At 43.0% G+C, this 14,757-nt stretch overlaps 1 protein-coding gene across 1 annotated transcript in view; it reads left to right on the forward strand.

Moving 5' to 3' along the window:
- The window catches only part of WAC (WW domain containing adaptor with coiled-coil), a 57,420-nt gene extending 55,300 nt beyond the window's left edge, over positions 1–2,120 (forward strand). Inside the window, exon 14 of the mRNA XM_027687010.1 lies at positions 643–2,120. Within this exon, the coding sequence (XP_027542811.1) occupies positions 643–712 (70 nt within the window). The 3' untranslated portion in view covers positions 713–2,120. The remainder of the gene's footprint in view (positions 1–642) is intronic.
- The last annotated feature ends 12,637 nt before the right edge of the window (positions 2,121–14,757 follow it).

Below are 14,757 nucleotides of genomic sequence, written 5' to 3' on the forward strand. Positions count from 1 at the left end.
CTTTTGCAAAGGATGGGATTATCAAAGGCAATACATTTGAATTATGATATTATTTCTGTACTTTTGCACAGAATAGAACTATTTAATTTCTCCTGAGAAGGAACTTCATCTCTAGGCAAAGCAAATACATTGTTTTAACCATAACTGACAGCATGCGAAAAGGCTCTTTTCATTGATTGCTATATTTTTTATGCCCATACCTTCAAGTTAAATGGCTTTTTTCAGTGTGTCTATTTTAATAATTTTTCACCTACTTTTTGGTAGAAAATTCATCTTTACTGAACTGGGCACATATTTGAAAAGTGTTCTACAAAAGTCTCCTGAATTGGATGCTTTTCCCTGATTGATTAAAGTTGCTTTGGACTTCATAGAATATTTATATGAAACTTAAAAGGCATAATGAAATAGAGCAACTTAATTTTTGGAACTAAGGTTTCAAACACACCAGGTCTCTGTGCATCTGCATACAATGTTTGGAAGTTATTGAAGAGGTTGGGAGTTAACTTAATATCTGAATTTTCATTAGTGGAGCTAAAGAACTTGGTGTCTTTCACTGAGATTGTAGCAGTACTTGTGTAGATGTTATTTAATATATCTGTATAATGGAAATGTTTATACTAATTTATTTCTTTTCTCTTACAGGATACTATTTTTGAGGCAACAAATTAAAGAACTTGAAAAGCTAAAGAATCAGAATTCCTTCATGGTGTGAAAAGTTGTAAACAATTGCACATGGTTTTGAGTACAGGAACTATTAAACTGATGCCCAGTCTTAACACTTTTGAGCTGCATTTGAGTAGACTTTGGACCGTTGAGCTGGGCAGAAAAAAAAAGTTGACATGGGGAAGGGGACAGGAGGGAGTCAAATTCAGGGGAAAGATACAAGAATGATTTGTAAAACCCTTGAAATGTAGATTTCTTGTAGATGTATTCTTCACGTTGTAAATATATTTTGTAGAGTGAAGCCATGGGAAGCCATGTGTATCAGAGCTTAGACATCCAAAACTAATCAATGCTGAGGTGGCTAAATACCTAGCCTCTTACATGTAAACCTGTCTGCAAAATTAGCTTTCTTTTTTTTTCTTTTTTTTCTCTTTTTTTTTTTTTTTAGTTAATTTATCGTTCAAAGATCTTTCATTTCCTAAAATTCAATGCAAGCGCCAGGCGATCTGTGTCTAAGGCTGCAACAGTTTGGGCAATGTACAAATTACCACGAAACAACTGTTTCCACACTTGCACCGAGTCAAGAGCAGTGCTTCTCCATTTCTGTTTTACAGAGAAATGTTTTTCATCTTCTGTGTTCCATTTCCCCGTGAAATCCTAAATCTGATTTTACCAGCTTTTTAATGCTTCTAATTTTCTCTTTTCTTAAGGCACTGTTGCTATGGCACTTTTTCTATAATCTTTTCATTCCTGTGTACAGTAGCTTAAAATTGCAGTGATTGAGCATAACCCACTTGTTTGTATAAATTATTGAAACGTATTTCCATTTGCACCCTGTAAGAATGGACTTATAGTACTGCTGGGCATGTGTGCTGAAAGTACATTACTTGCTCAAATATAAGGAAATAGCCCAATGAACATGTTAACATGGTTGTGGGAGGGGAAAGAGGAAAAAAAAAGCTAGTCAGATGTGAATTGTATCTGTTGTAATAAACATGTTAAAGCAAAGAAACACTGGTTTTCATTTCCTTTGGTCAACACATTAAAATTTGGTCTGTTTGGGGACTCTTTATTAGAACTGTTCTTGTTGAACATTTTTGTACTTAAATAATTCCTCAAGGGAGGTTTTGTTTAAAACTTGTAAACAGGAAAATATGTATAAAATATTTAATGAAATATAAAATTCAACAAGAATGATTTAAGACACCTCCCCAAAAGTTGTCATATGTTAACTCCTGGTTTACCTGTCTTGATATTATGACATTTCATTTCGAAGGATGTTTGTGTTGTAGCTAACTGTTTAAGTCTGGTGCTGACTGCTGTTCTTAACCATCACAAAACGCTGAATTTGTGTAATTGGAGCAACCCACCGTTTGAAAATGGTGGCAAAGCTCAGCTTTGTATATTGTTTCCTAAAGTATATTAAAAATAAAAAAGAAACTATTGCTACTACAAAATAAATGTGACTTTTTCTTTGCTTAAAAACAACAGAAGGAGTGATGGCAGTACTAGTTTAATATTTGCAGAGGTGTATATGTCACAGCAGTCTGTTAAGTAGGAAAGATTGTAGGGGATATACTGAAAGGTGTTGGCTTGTGATGCTATGTGTTTTGTTCCTGAAAATACTTTCAGCACCAGAAATGTCACTTGATTTTTGTGTTGAGTGAGCTTGGACTATTTTTAAAATGAGGTTTTCATCAGTGGAAGCTGAATGCTCTGACCTAACAAGACATTTCAAATGGAACAAGTTGAAATACCTAACTAAAAACAACAATGGGAAATCAGGATAGATGAACTTGTAATTGTTCTTCACTTTTTAACCCAGTATGTGCTGTTGTGTTTCATATCATGCAAATGTTTGATTTTTCTCAGAAAATGGGAGTAATCTTGAACATACATTGTTTCTGCATTTTTAGAGACCCAAGGCTGAGTGACAGAAGGCTTCCTGAGACTCGTATTTGCCTTACATCCTATGTCATGTGATGCTCATTATCTTGAGGTTGCCCAAGTGCAGGGAAGTAGCATGTGCAATGCGTGGATGTACAAGGGATCTCTCACCAGTGGTTGTCCTTAGTTCAGGCATTTTGCTGCTTAGTTTCTTGCTGAGACAAAGGTTGCTTCCGTCTTAATAGATATGCTGCATCTATTTAATATATTTAAATATATTTAATTTATGTGAGCCAAAAAGCTTTTTGTTTCCTTTTGATTCTTATATTGCCCTCTATAACATCCTGTATCAATGAGCTTCACAAGTTAATTGTGGTTTCTGTAGTGACAAGCAGAAGCTGGCACTCTGTAGATTGCTTGGTGGGGGAAAAAACACCACTTTTTCTCCTTCCTATCTTGTATCTGAAGCTGGACAACAAAGAAATAAGCAGGTACACTGAGACCTGTTACTAGATTACCAGCTTGTCATTAATTATCCATACTGAAACTGATACTGTCCTTCACATTGTTTAATGGAAGGGGCTTTATTGGATTGCTCTACACCTGTAAGTCAAATCAAGTGAAATTGCCCTGGATCAAACCTTTCCTAGGCAGGTGTTTAGAAGGTGTTTATTGGAGCAGTGGGATGTGTTTTCTGTATTAATTACTTAATATAGGTGGTCGAGGAAAAGTGATGAGAAATTGATAAAAGAACTGTTGTTACCTATGTTGCTCATTGTTTTCCTGTTGTGCATTTGCTAAACAACTATCTACTGTAATAGAGAAATGGTCCTTAGAATTACTGAAGAGATTGTCTGAGCCTGTACAATCATACTGCAAGCAATGCCATTGGGGGCAGCATTTTATCACATGTGGTGGTATGCTCAAGGACTACAGCAGGAGAAGCTTAATACAATTATAAAACCTCATGACCGATCCAAGGGACTCACATTTTGCCCTCGCCTTGATCCGAAGGTGCTGTGGTCAACTGCTCAACCTGGGTCAACTGCAGCCTCCTTTTCAGACTTGTTTTATTAATTACATCTCCTTTGGTAGGAGCATCTTACCTTTTGGTCGACGCTGGTGCTGTTTTTATTGTTGCAATTAAAAACACATTCAGAAAAAGTATCCGTTCCTTTTTGGAGCAGCTTCATTGCAGGAGTATCCCCAGAGATACATGAGAAAATACTGGGTAGTTGTGCCATGTGTCCTGTCACCTGTTTGTTCCAATGTCACCTTGCCTGTGATGACAACTTGAGAACTTACCAAGGCAGAGTCCTTTGCTGCCGTGAGTTTGGCTGCAGTGGCCAGTACTGTGTTCTCTGCTGCGGGGAAGGAGTGTTGTGCCCCGAGTGTCACTGTCACATTGCTTCAGGGGACTTGGGAGTCTGCTGTGTGTAAGGGGCAGCCACTTACTCTAAATTACCACATGACTACTGTGTGTATAGTTAAATATCAAGTCTGTTCTTGGAATTTAGCTGGATATTTCGGTGAATGCGTCATCCTTCCTGCTGTTCCTGGAAAAATATTCTGTCCTCACCAAAGCAATCTCATTTACAGATGTAAGATGATAGGCAATTCTGGATGTTTTAAAAATAATGCATTGACCTTTGAAAGTTTCCTGCAGAGGAATGATCTGAGCCGAAGTGCCATCTCATTGACACTAGCCCATCTTCTGCCCATCACTGCTCATTAATGATATGTAGAGGTTTCTTCTGTGTTTTGGTTTTCTTACTTGTTTTATATTTTATCTTAAGAAGTAGAGCTTTTGATGTAGGAGGAATTTGTTTCTTAGCCTAGCCTAATTTTTTCTTTGGCAGTTGTTTTCCTGCAGGCAGTCAAGCAAAAGCTTTCATTTGCAATTGAGATCCATATATATGTTGACTTCTTCTGCAAAAAATATTGTTTTCAGCTATGATGAAGTTTTGGATTCCAGTTACACATTGCTCTTTTTAGATATGTTCCTCTATCTTCTATCTCTTCAGTCTCCTACTAGAACAGATGCTTGAAAAGATTCAGTCGTTTGTAGCTGTAGGTATCAGCATTATTCTTCTAACCTTCCTGGATGCCTGTATTGCTCCTGCTGTAGTAATTTGTCTGGAAATGTTCCTAGATGTTCTTCAATACAGATTCAAGTATTTCCCAACTATGGCTTTTTGTTTGGAGAACTTGACTGATGGAAAGGACTGATGTAGACTCTACCACTTAAGGCTCCAGGTAGCTGAGAATCTGGAAGTCCCAAAGCACTTTTCCCTAATAAAGACACTAACCCACCTGGTCCAGGACTTTCTAGAGAATGAATTGTCTCCCATGGGAACTAGGAACATCCTGGCAAGTCTTGTTGCATCCCAGACAGGTCCTTCTGGAGCTGCTGGGTTGTGTGCAGCTGTACTAGATAGATGCATATACCAGACTTTGCACAGCAGGTGTGCAAACACAACCTGAACAACCTTATCTTTCCAGTGGTTACTCAGTATGTGTGACAGTATTTTGTTACCACCTGTTAGTCACACGTGCCAGAGAGCATTTGCCAAGGGATGCCATCTATACCTGCATGCAGCACCACGCTCAAAGATCAGTCTCTGTGCTCCAGTTTGAAATCTCAGAATTTGGGCTGAGTAAAAAGTGTGTGTTAATATGGCAAAGTTCAGAATGATCTGTTAGGCTCATCTTCCCTTTCACTGTATGTTACAAGAAAATCGTGGATAATACTGTCACAGTCATCTGCACCAACAGCTAGGATGATGCAAGTCACTTAAATTGATTCTCTCCCGAGTTTCTAAAGTTGGCACGTGGAGGTCAGTTAGCATGTTGGCTCAGAGTTCTGAACACCCTGGACAGCTTCCTTCTGCCTGGCCAGGCAGCTTTGCTAACAAGGTCTTACATACTTCTATGGGCAAAAATCTGTGATTGGGTCTTTTTCAAATGTAATTGGAGTGCTGTCAGAGTTTGACTGGGGTTCCTGTTCTTCTGCTGGATGCATCCTCATTAGCAGCAGAAAGCTTATACTGGAAGAGTTATTTGGTAAAGTGATCAAAGCCCATGGCAGATGGTGCTACAGAAGGTGAATGTGTTGTCAGCAGGTCTGGACTACACGATGGTGCCAAGGGGCTCTGATGTCCGTCAGTTCCACCCAAGTTCCTTTAGCTGCTGCTCTGCATCCTGGGAGTAAAGGCTTTTTCTTTCTTCCACATTTTGAAAGGTATATTAAACTCCTTGTTGGGGATTCAATTTCACAGTAAGTCTTCTATCTTTTTTAAGTGGGAAAGCTATTAAACCACTGGTAGCACATCCCTATCTTCACTTGCTAAATAAAAACTGCCTTTCTGCTTGCAATAACATTGCCAGTAGAAGCATAGATAACTGAACCTCTTGATACAGCTTTGTTTTCAGGATAAAAATTCTCAGAGTTCGCTTTGACCTAAGGTGGTATCTGAATTTCACTTAATTTAAAAAAGAGAATTTGTTGTATATTTTATTCTCATATCCCCTGACCCCTCTTCACCTGAACAATTAGGGACAGAGGTGTGGATGTGCACAGAGTGCGATATATGTAACACAGAGTGATCAGACAAGATCTTTAAGGACTCTCGCTTCACAGGTGGTTTAATTGAAATAATTACTTGGTGAGGGTGAGGCTTCACACAGTGGGAGAGCTTATCTGTCACCCAAATCCCTGCAAAAAGAACAGACTCTTCCTTACTGTTTCCCTGCTCCCGGTGAGGTACTCCTGCTGAGTCCTTTTTGCCAGCCTTGAAGCAGTTCAGGGAGCAAAGCCTCAGCAGAAACCTGCCTGGTAAATGTGTCACTGACTTCAGAGGCTGAAGGAAGTCACACTAAGGGGCCAAGCACAGGCAGGGCTGGCACCTTTTGGCATTGAACGGCAGGTCGCAGTAACTCTTGGGTCAGCAGTAAGCTCAAATGGTAAAGACTGCCTGCTCTTAAAACTCTCGATACACGTGCAGAGAGAAGGGCTTGGGGGATGGAAACGGCTCCACGTTAGGCATGTTTTTCTGAGGTTTGGATGCATGTAGGCTTTCATCTGAAAATTTCATCTCTGTGAATTTGTACCGGCTGTGCATCTGAACAAAATCCTAACAACCAAACTGCCCTATTACCTGCTGCATGAGTTTCAGGTAACCTTGACTTCATAAGTAAAGATCTAACTGTCAAGCACGTTCTTAATATATTTTAAACAAAGCACCCATCCCAAAGTAAACAGTGCATCTTTAATAGGTTTGGTATATGAAGGGAAAAGTGTCTCCAAGGAAATGCTATTCCTCTTCAACTACTACTCCCTGCTAAACTAGCAGTGAGCTGCTATTCTTGCCCTGGATGGTTTCTTCAGATACCAAACCTCTCTCAAGAATGAGGGAAAATCAGCTTGGCTGTCCTCATCTGCCATCTGACAGGTTTGGAGCATTTCCTGAGCTCCTTGGTTGTTCTGTGAGGATTTTGCAGGCTCCCCTGCAGGAGCCTTGTGAGCAAGCACATGCCCTTGCTGCGGGTGCTGAGCAGCCTGCCAGGCTGGGGAGCTCCCACGGCTCAGGGGCCAGCTCAGGTGCTTGGCAGACCTCTGCCCTTGAGCCCATACATGGAGAGACACAAGCTCTTTCTCTGTATGTGTTTTCTCTCACGCTCCAGACAATCTGCCTCACTTCTGTGGCAGCTGAAACTGTTTGGTGCCTGCTTGGGCAGGGGGAACGTGGTATCTGAGCTGGTCCAGTGCTGCCCTTGCCTCAGCAGAGACAGACTAGTGCAAGGCTTCTGCTTCAGCTGGCACTTCTTTACTCAACTGGAGACTTTAGTGCCATAGGAGCTGAGGAAACTCCAGAGTGCAGGAATCTCTCTGGCACACACAAAGGATCTGGCTCTAGAGGGTGAGAGCAAGAGAATTACCAAAACAAGGATTCAGAACAGCATGTCAGTGTGTCAGTGCTCACCTCAACTACATCGAGCGCTGCTATTATGGCCAACTCAGATTTAATTTTGACAATGCTAGGCCAGATCTCTGTTCCTCTGGAGACTGGGTTCCTTTTGCTTAAAAATCAATGTCACCAATTTTGGGGCTCTGATATCTCACTAGAATAATCTTTGATGTAAGCCCCTAAATCTCTGTATTTTTCTCCTAGCTAACATGCGTGGCTTTCTCTTTTAATATATTTGAACTTGTTGAATTCTCTAGTACCCAGTTTCAGTACTGATCATCCTTGATCAATATAAGATTAAGTAGAGTTTATATGTTAGGTGTAGTTTTCTGACTTTGTTTAATGTGAAATGTCAGAAATTTTTCCAAGATACTTGAGATTAGAGGTTTAATTTTGTATAGTTTATTGATCAGAAGGCAACATTCTGGTAGCTGGTTCACGGGAGTTTGCTACGTCCTTTTGCAGTTTCACATGGCTGATCTTTGTGACATTGGTACAGTGTAATGGTGATCTGAGTTCCACAAGAATCTACCTTATGCAGTGAGGAGTGGGATTGATACATGTCATCCCTGGATAGTACTTAGTGAGAGACTTTGCTTCAGGCATGCTCTTGATTGATTATTCAGCATTTTGTAGTCTGAAAACAGGTTTTCCTTATCAAGCATTGACCCAAAAAGCTGCTACTGTTTTTAGATAAGCTATTCATATCGCAAGATTAACCTGCTTACATCCAGTGTGCCCACTGGCATTAGATTTTGGCAGATCTAGTGTGAAAACATTGGGATGTTTGGGAGGAGAGGCTTAAGCCAACTTCAGGGTTGTGCAGCAGTACACCGTTTTAGTTGAGGACCTCCTAAAAGAAACCTTCCATTAACTTCTTACACAGTCGTTTAAAAAAAAATAAATCTCATGTTTCTAATGATGTTCCATTCTCTTGTGCTGCCTTGTTCAGCTCCAGAGGGATTTGGATTATTACAAGAGTTTTCACAATGGAAATTTTGTTAAACACATTTTTCCAGCAAGAATGGTGTGCCAGGCTGACAAGTAGAAATATTAATATAACTTCATATCTTGTACCTCTTCATATTAGATTTTATAAGATTTTCTCTTTAGAACTGGAGCGATTAATTCCTTTATACAGAGTTATTCAACAGAAAGTATTTCTACCTGGGAATCTAGCATAGCTGTGATGCTTTTGATGTGCTTTTTAAATGCCTTCCTTTTTTTTTTCCCAAGCAAAGCACGCGTAAATGAGAAGTGTCTTCATAAAGTGTATCCTAAAAACCCCAAATTCAAAAAAAATTGTGAGAATCTATTATTTTGCTTAGGGGAGGAAAAAGTTAAAAATTAAATCAGATTTGCCTGTTCATTTTGTTACACACTTGAGTTCTGCACAGACTTGAAGTTTTCAGTGAAGTTGGACTCAATTTCATTAAATACCATCTTTTCTGTGTGCTTTTCCATTTTGTGGAATTTTCTGGGATGAGTGACAGGACTTTCATGAACTATGGGAAATAGTTTTAACTGAATCTGCTTTTCAATATTAATCTAAAACTCAGAGATTAGGAATGCATTTTAATCCATGCAGAAGTAGGCTGTAGTGGTATTAGAGATTTCCCTGAACTGAGAAACCAGCCTGATAATTTTGTCCATTTTGAACCATCCAGACCATTTTATTTGAAATGTTACTCTTCCTTTTTAATATTTGAGGCTTGTTATATTTCTCAGCCCCATTTTTATGTCTCTTAAGTTCTTTGCTACATCCTGTCACAGTGATCTTAATCTTTGGTTAGGGATCGTGTCCCCTCTTCATGCCTACACCGAAAGTGTCTTGCTGTGATATGCAATTTTGCTTCTTCCAGGTAGGATTTTATCATCCACTGCAGTCTAATGATCTTGGTGCTGAAGTTTTGACTGTCATGGCCTCATCTTCCTCTGCCTAGTTTTGTTTTCCTGCTGCTCTTAACCTCCTTTGGTCAATATCTTTCTCCTATTTAAAGGCAATTCCCTTATCCCTCCTCTGGTTAAATCTCCCATGGAGTTCTCAGTGGACAGCATGTAGAGAAATGTAGAATCTTAAGGGCTGGAAAAGACCTTTAAGATCATTGAGTCCAACTGTTAACCCAGCACTGCCACGTTCACCACCAAACCATGTCCCCAAGTGCCCTGTCTACACGTCTTCTGAACACTTCCAGGGTTGGTGATTTCACCACTTTCCTGGGCAGCCTGTTCCTGTGCCTGACCAGCCTTTTCATGAAGAAATTTTTCCTAATATCCAAACTAAACCTCCCCTGGTGCAACTTCAGGCCGGTCACTTGCTATCTGTGAGAAGAGACCAACCCCCACCTTGCTACACCCTCCTGTCAGGCCATTCTAGAGGGAGCAATAAGGTCTCCCCCAAGCCTCCTTTTCTCCAGACTGAACACCCCCAGCTCCCTCAGCTGCTCCTCATCAGACTGGTGCTCCAAACTCTTCACCAGCTCTGCTGCCCTTCTCTGGACACGCTCCAGCACCTCAGTGTCTTTCTTGAAGGGGCCCAGAACTGAACACAGGATTTGAGGTGTGGCCTCAGCATTGCCAAGTACAGGGGGACAATCACTGCCCTGGTCCTGCTGACCCCACTATTACTGATACAGGCCAGTGTACCATTGGCATCCAACAGAGGCTGGAGAACCTCCTTAGCCCTCCTTTTATTGCTGATGTATGCTGCTGTATGTTGGCCTAGTGTAACAGGTTGCTGACCACTTCCCCTTGGGTTATGAGGGCTTCATTCTGCCCCATCCCTGTCTTCCCGTTTAGGGGCTGAGTACGCAGAGAACAGCTGGTCTTCGAAAACCTGCAGCAAAGGCGGCCTTAAGTACCTCAGCCTTTTCCTCATCCCTTGTCACTGTGTTTACCCCCGCATCCAACAGAGTATGGAGAACCTCCTTAGCCCTCCTTTTGTTGGTGGTGTATGTTGGTTTTCCAGCAGCGTTCCCGTTCCCGCTGTGGCCTCCTCGCTCGGCAGGGGGCGCCGGCTGCCGCTTGGTGGCGCTGCCCGCGCGGGTCTGTCCGGGCCCGCCCGGGGCAGCGGCGGCGCCGCTCCCTCGGCGCCTCCATCGCTCCCTCGGCGCCTCCATCGCTCCCTCGGCGTCTCCACCGCCCCCTCAGCGCCTCTACCGCTCCCTCAGCGCCTCCAACGCCCCTTCAGCGCCTCCATCGCCCCCTCAGCGCCTCCGCCGCTCCCTCCGTGCGTCCATCGCCCCCTCAGCGCGTCCATCGCCCCCTCAGTGTCTCCGCCGCTCCCTCAGCGCCTCTACCGCCCCTCCCGCGTCTCCATCGCCTCCCTCCGGCCCAGCGCGGCGAAACCTGGGCCCGGGAATCCCGCCGGGCTCGGGACAGGCTTCACCTCCCCCGGCTCTTTTCCCGAAAGAGGCGGCAGCAGCAGCGGGGCGGGTTGTGCTGATTCAGAGCCGAGCCCACCGACCCCCCTGGGCCGGGGACCCCTCGCACAGCTGGCGGATGGAGGTGACAGGGTGCCAGTCTTGCCTGGCATATCCCGGGTTTGTTTTCTGGGCTCGTGTGCGGTTGGTTTCCCCTTCTCTTCACCACCCGCACCTTAACCGTATTTCCGTGGTGTTTCCCAGAAGAGAGGCTCGTTTTGAGGCCAGTTGTTCGAACTTCTGTAGTTCTTCACCAGGCGCAAACCCCACCAGCTCACTCTGGAAAAGCTCCATCTTCTTCCAGTGCTACAGCTGGTTTCCTGTAACCAAACCCCCAGGGGACCTAGACTTTTTCCTGATTAAAGCTGAAGACACCAGGCTGGGTGAAAAACTGAATGTGTTTCATCATTATTTTTGTGCTACTTGGGCTTCTTACTGTTACATAAGCTGCCATTGTACCTTTCTGCAAAAGATGTTTTGGTGAAAGGAATTTATAAAGGGTGCTTCTTAAAAAGAAAAAAAAAGTTTTAAAAAATCAGTACTTGGTCTGTGTGAGGGTTGCAGGTATTTCTGTACCTCAGGCTCTCCTCTGTGCTCAGGGGCTCACAGCACTTGGAGGGAAGGGCGACGCTCAACCTGCTGATGATGTTCAACCTCACCTTTCCTCCTCCTTCATAGTGCTCGTCCAAATCTGCCCCTGAAGACCCTGCCCTCAGCTACTATAAAGTAGTGGCAAGCAAAAGCCTGTTAGGAATAGCAGGGCTTTGGGTACTCCTATGTCATCCTGGAAAAAAAATGCTTGCTCTTAAAGCCTGTGTTTGAACTGGTTTTGCAGGTTAGTGCACTTCTTTGTTTTTTCCCCATTGAGTCCCTCCTTTCTTAGCTGAAATGATCAGAGTTTTAATGTAAAATATGATATAAGTATAATAACATAGCATTGCTAAAACAATAAAAGGATCCAGCCACAAGGCTTTGCTCTCACTACTGTTAATTAACTGGAGGGGGTTATGCCATTTTGCAACAACTGGAGCTTTCACCAGGGCAGCTTTTTGCAGCTTTCACCAGGGCTGCTCCAGCGGTGTGGCTCAGCCCTCTGTCTGGCCTGCCTGGATGCTCTTTCTTTCAAGAATTTTAAATACTTGGGGACAAAACTGGGAAATTACTGGGGAAAACATTGTTTTCATGTTGGTTGTTTTTACTGTAAGTGTTGACACATTCTGTCCCTCCAAATCTCGGTGATTAATTGAGGAGACTTTTGACCCTGGAGATGACAAGTAAACTCACTTGATTTGCCAAACTAGAAATGGAGTGTCTTGTGATGAATTTTTTCTGCCTCCCTTACCCTTGTTCTTCCTCTCTGCATCTGTCCAACTTCCCCACTTTCATACGTGGCAGAGCTGCTTCGGTCCCTTGGCTGGTGACCTTAAATTTCAACTGCTGGAGCACTGTGTTTGGGTTTGCCAGCCTGGAGGTCACTGTGTGATTTTAAAATTTGCTCCTACCTGGAGGTACAGGGTTTGAACTGGCTTCTCTTTTCACTCCATGGTTTTGAGAGTCTCCAGCATCAAGTCCAGAGAAGGGGAAACATCGGCTTGTTTCACTAAACTACCAAACTGAGATCAGTTCACTCAGTGTCACCGCCGATGATAAGGAGATCTGAGCAGCCCTGAAATGGCAAAGTCCTCTGGTACCCACTCCCCTCTGGTCTGACACCTTTCTGCTCCGTTTGATCTCCTGTAGTGGCAATAAGGCAGAAGACCCGCTCCAGGTACGATGCTTGCCCTTTAGAAACCCCAGAGGAGGAGGTAAAAGGACAGGAACCCGTCACCCAGGACTGGCCTGCCCTCTTCCAAAAAAATGCAGCTTGACTTCCAGCTGACCTTCAGGCTTTTACAAGCTATAAGAGAGAGAGAGTTACAGAATTGTTAACAGCTATTTTATTGCACTTACAGATTGTGTGAGTTGCGTTTTATTGGACGCAGCACTTGGCAGGTTCTGAGTTTGGCTGCAAGGGGAAGTTGAAGGGCTGTGGTTACTCTGACATGTTAACCCCCTGCTTCCAGCATCTCCTGCTGTGCTGACCTAAGCCAAATGCTTGGGCACAGCTGCAACCTGTTTCTTTACAGAGGTGCCATGCCAAGAAACAGTGATGTGAAGCTAATGGTTTCTGACCATTAGAGGATATACCATGGGGTTGAAGGTATCTAGAGACAGAGAAATCAAAAAGTTTTTTGACCAAAGTGCCATTTACTATGGCTTATTGCTCAGCTCAGAGGTGAGGTGATGCTATTCAGGACCTTTCAGGGTCAGGCTCCAAAGCTACATTCTTCCAAATGTTTTTTGACTAAGAGCTCTACTCAGAGCAACACCACCTAAGAAAGAAAATCCTTCCTTTTTCTTCTGTAGGTATCATTTTGCAATCTGATTTATTTAATTTTTTTAGTTGATCCTTACAGGGATAATTCACACAATAATGCCTTTCATGGTGGTAAAAGGCCTGTACCAAAGGCATTCTGTGCAGTGAGAACTTGAAGTCTAAGGTGCTTTAGAACCTAGAATTTGAACTTGAAGGCAGAGTGTCGCAGTGCTCAGCCTCTGCTGGGATGAGGCCCTGGCTCCTGCTGGCACTTGATGGAGGTGCTTTCGCAGTGCAAAGCTGGCGAGTGAGAGGGACTGCAGGCTGAATGACTCCCAGATAGGCATTTTCACAAGGTGCTTCAATTCATGGAGAAAACAGCTATGTGGGGATTCCTCGTTTATTGAAGGAAGGTTAATATGTGCTTTTGAAAGTAGTTTTGATTAATATCCATTCTGGGAATAAAGCGGGACTGTCTCCTTGGACCTTGCCAGTCAGCTTTGTTTTCCTGGATGTATCTTCTCATTGAGCACAGCTTGTTGCTCCATGACACCAGCTCTCCTCTGCATTTCTGCCCAAGTGTCCTTTGCCTCTTACAGGGCTGCATAAGTTCATTTTATTTCGGGTCTTTGCAATTTGGGAGGCAGAAAATTTGGACAAGAGGATGGGAATGTTGTGACTGCCCGTTCTCTTTGCTCTGCTCTCTGCCCTGATTTGGCATCTGTCTGTCCTCACAAAGGAAGAGGCCCTGACAGCTCCCACAAGACGTGGGATTTTGTAGCCTGTTTTGATAGTCCCAGGGTATATTGGAGAGAAAACAAATTCTGTTGACCAGCCTAGCTTGGCAGCATAAACAGAATGTTGCAATGAGATGATTAAGAGAGTAATTGATTGATTTTAGTGTGAGAACCCAGACTTGGCTCCTGTATGTTAGACTTCCCAAATCTGCTTGGACACAGGCTGGTCTCTGCCAAAATAGCTCCTCTGAACCACAAACCCATATCTCACATTAAGAATACATTTCCCTGGGTGTGACCTGGGTGGAGATCCTGTCCTTACTTGTTCATTCATGGGTCAAATGTTGCCATGCAGCTGAAAGGGTCACAACGGTCTTCTGTGGGCTTGGGTTGTGCCAACAGTTGATCAGTGCTCAGGCTATATGAAAACTCGCCTAGATTTGGGAGAAATTATGGGAATGGCCCTCATAATTTTAGTTCAGAATAGGAAATAGTTGCTTCTGAGTCCCAGAAAGGATGTAGAGCATTTCAGAAAGTAGGAAATGGCCCTCACACTGCACAGCCCACTATGTTATAAAGCAAGATGTATTGACAGCCACTAAAAGTACTGGGAAAGGAAGAAGGAATCTAGGTATCTTAGCTTGATTATCATTCAGTTTGAACTTCTATCTGCAACAACTTAGCATATTAGATGAATTAGCTTGTCTAAAATTCTCTAATCATTT

This window comes from Neopelma chrysocephalum, unplaced genomic scaffold (genome assembly GCF_003984885.1).
Source record: "Neopelma chrysocephalum unplaced genomic scaffold, ASM398488v2 Primary Assembly neopelma1_72, whole genome shotgun sequence".
NCBI classification, from domain to species: domain Eukaryota; kingdom Metazoa; phylum Chordata; class Aves; order Passeriformes; family Pipridae; genus Neopelma; species Neopelma chrysocephalum.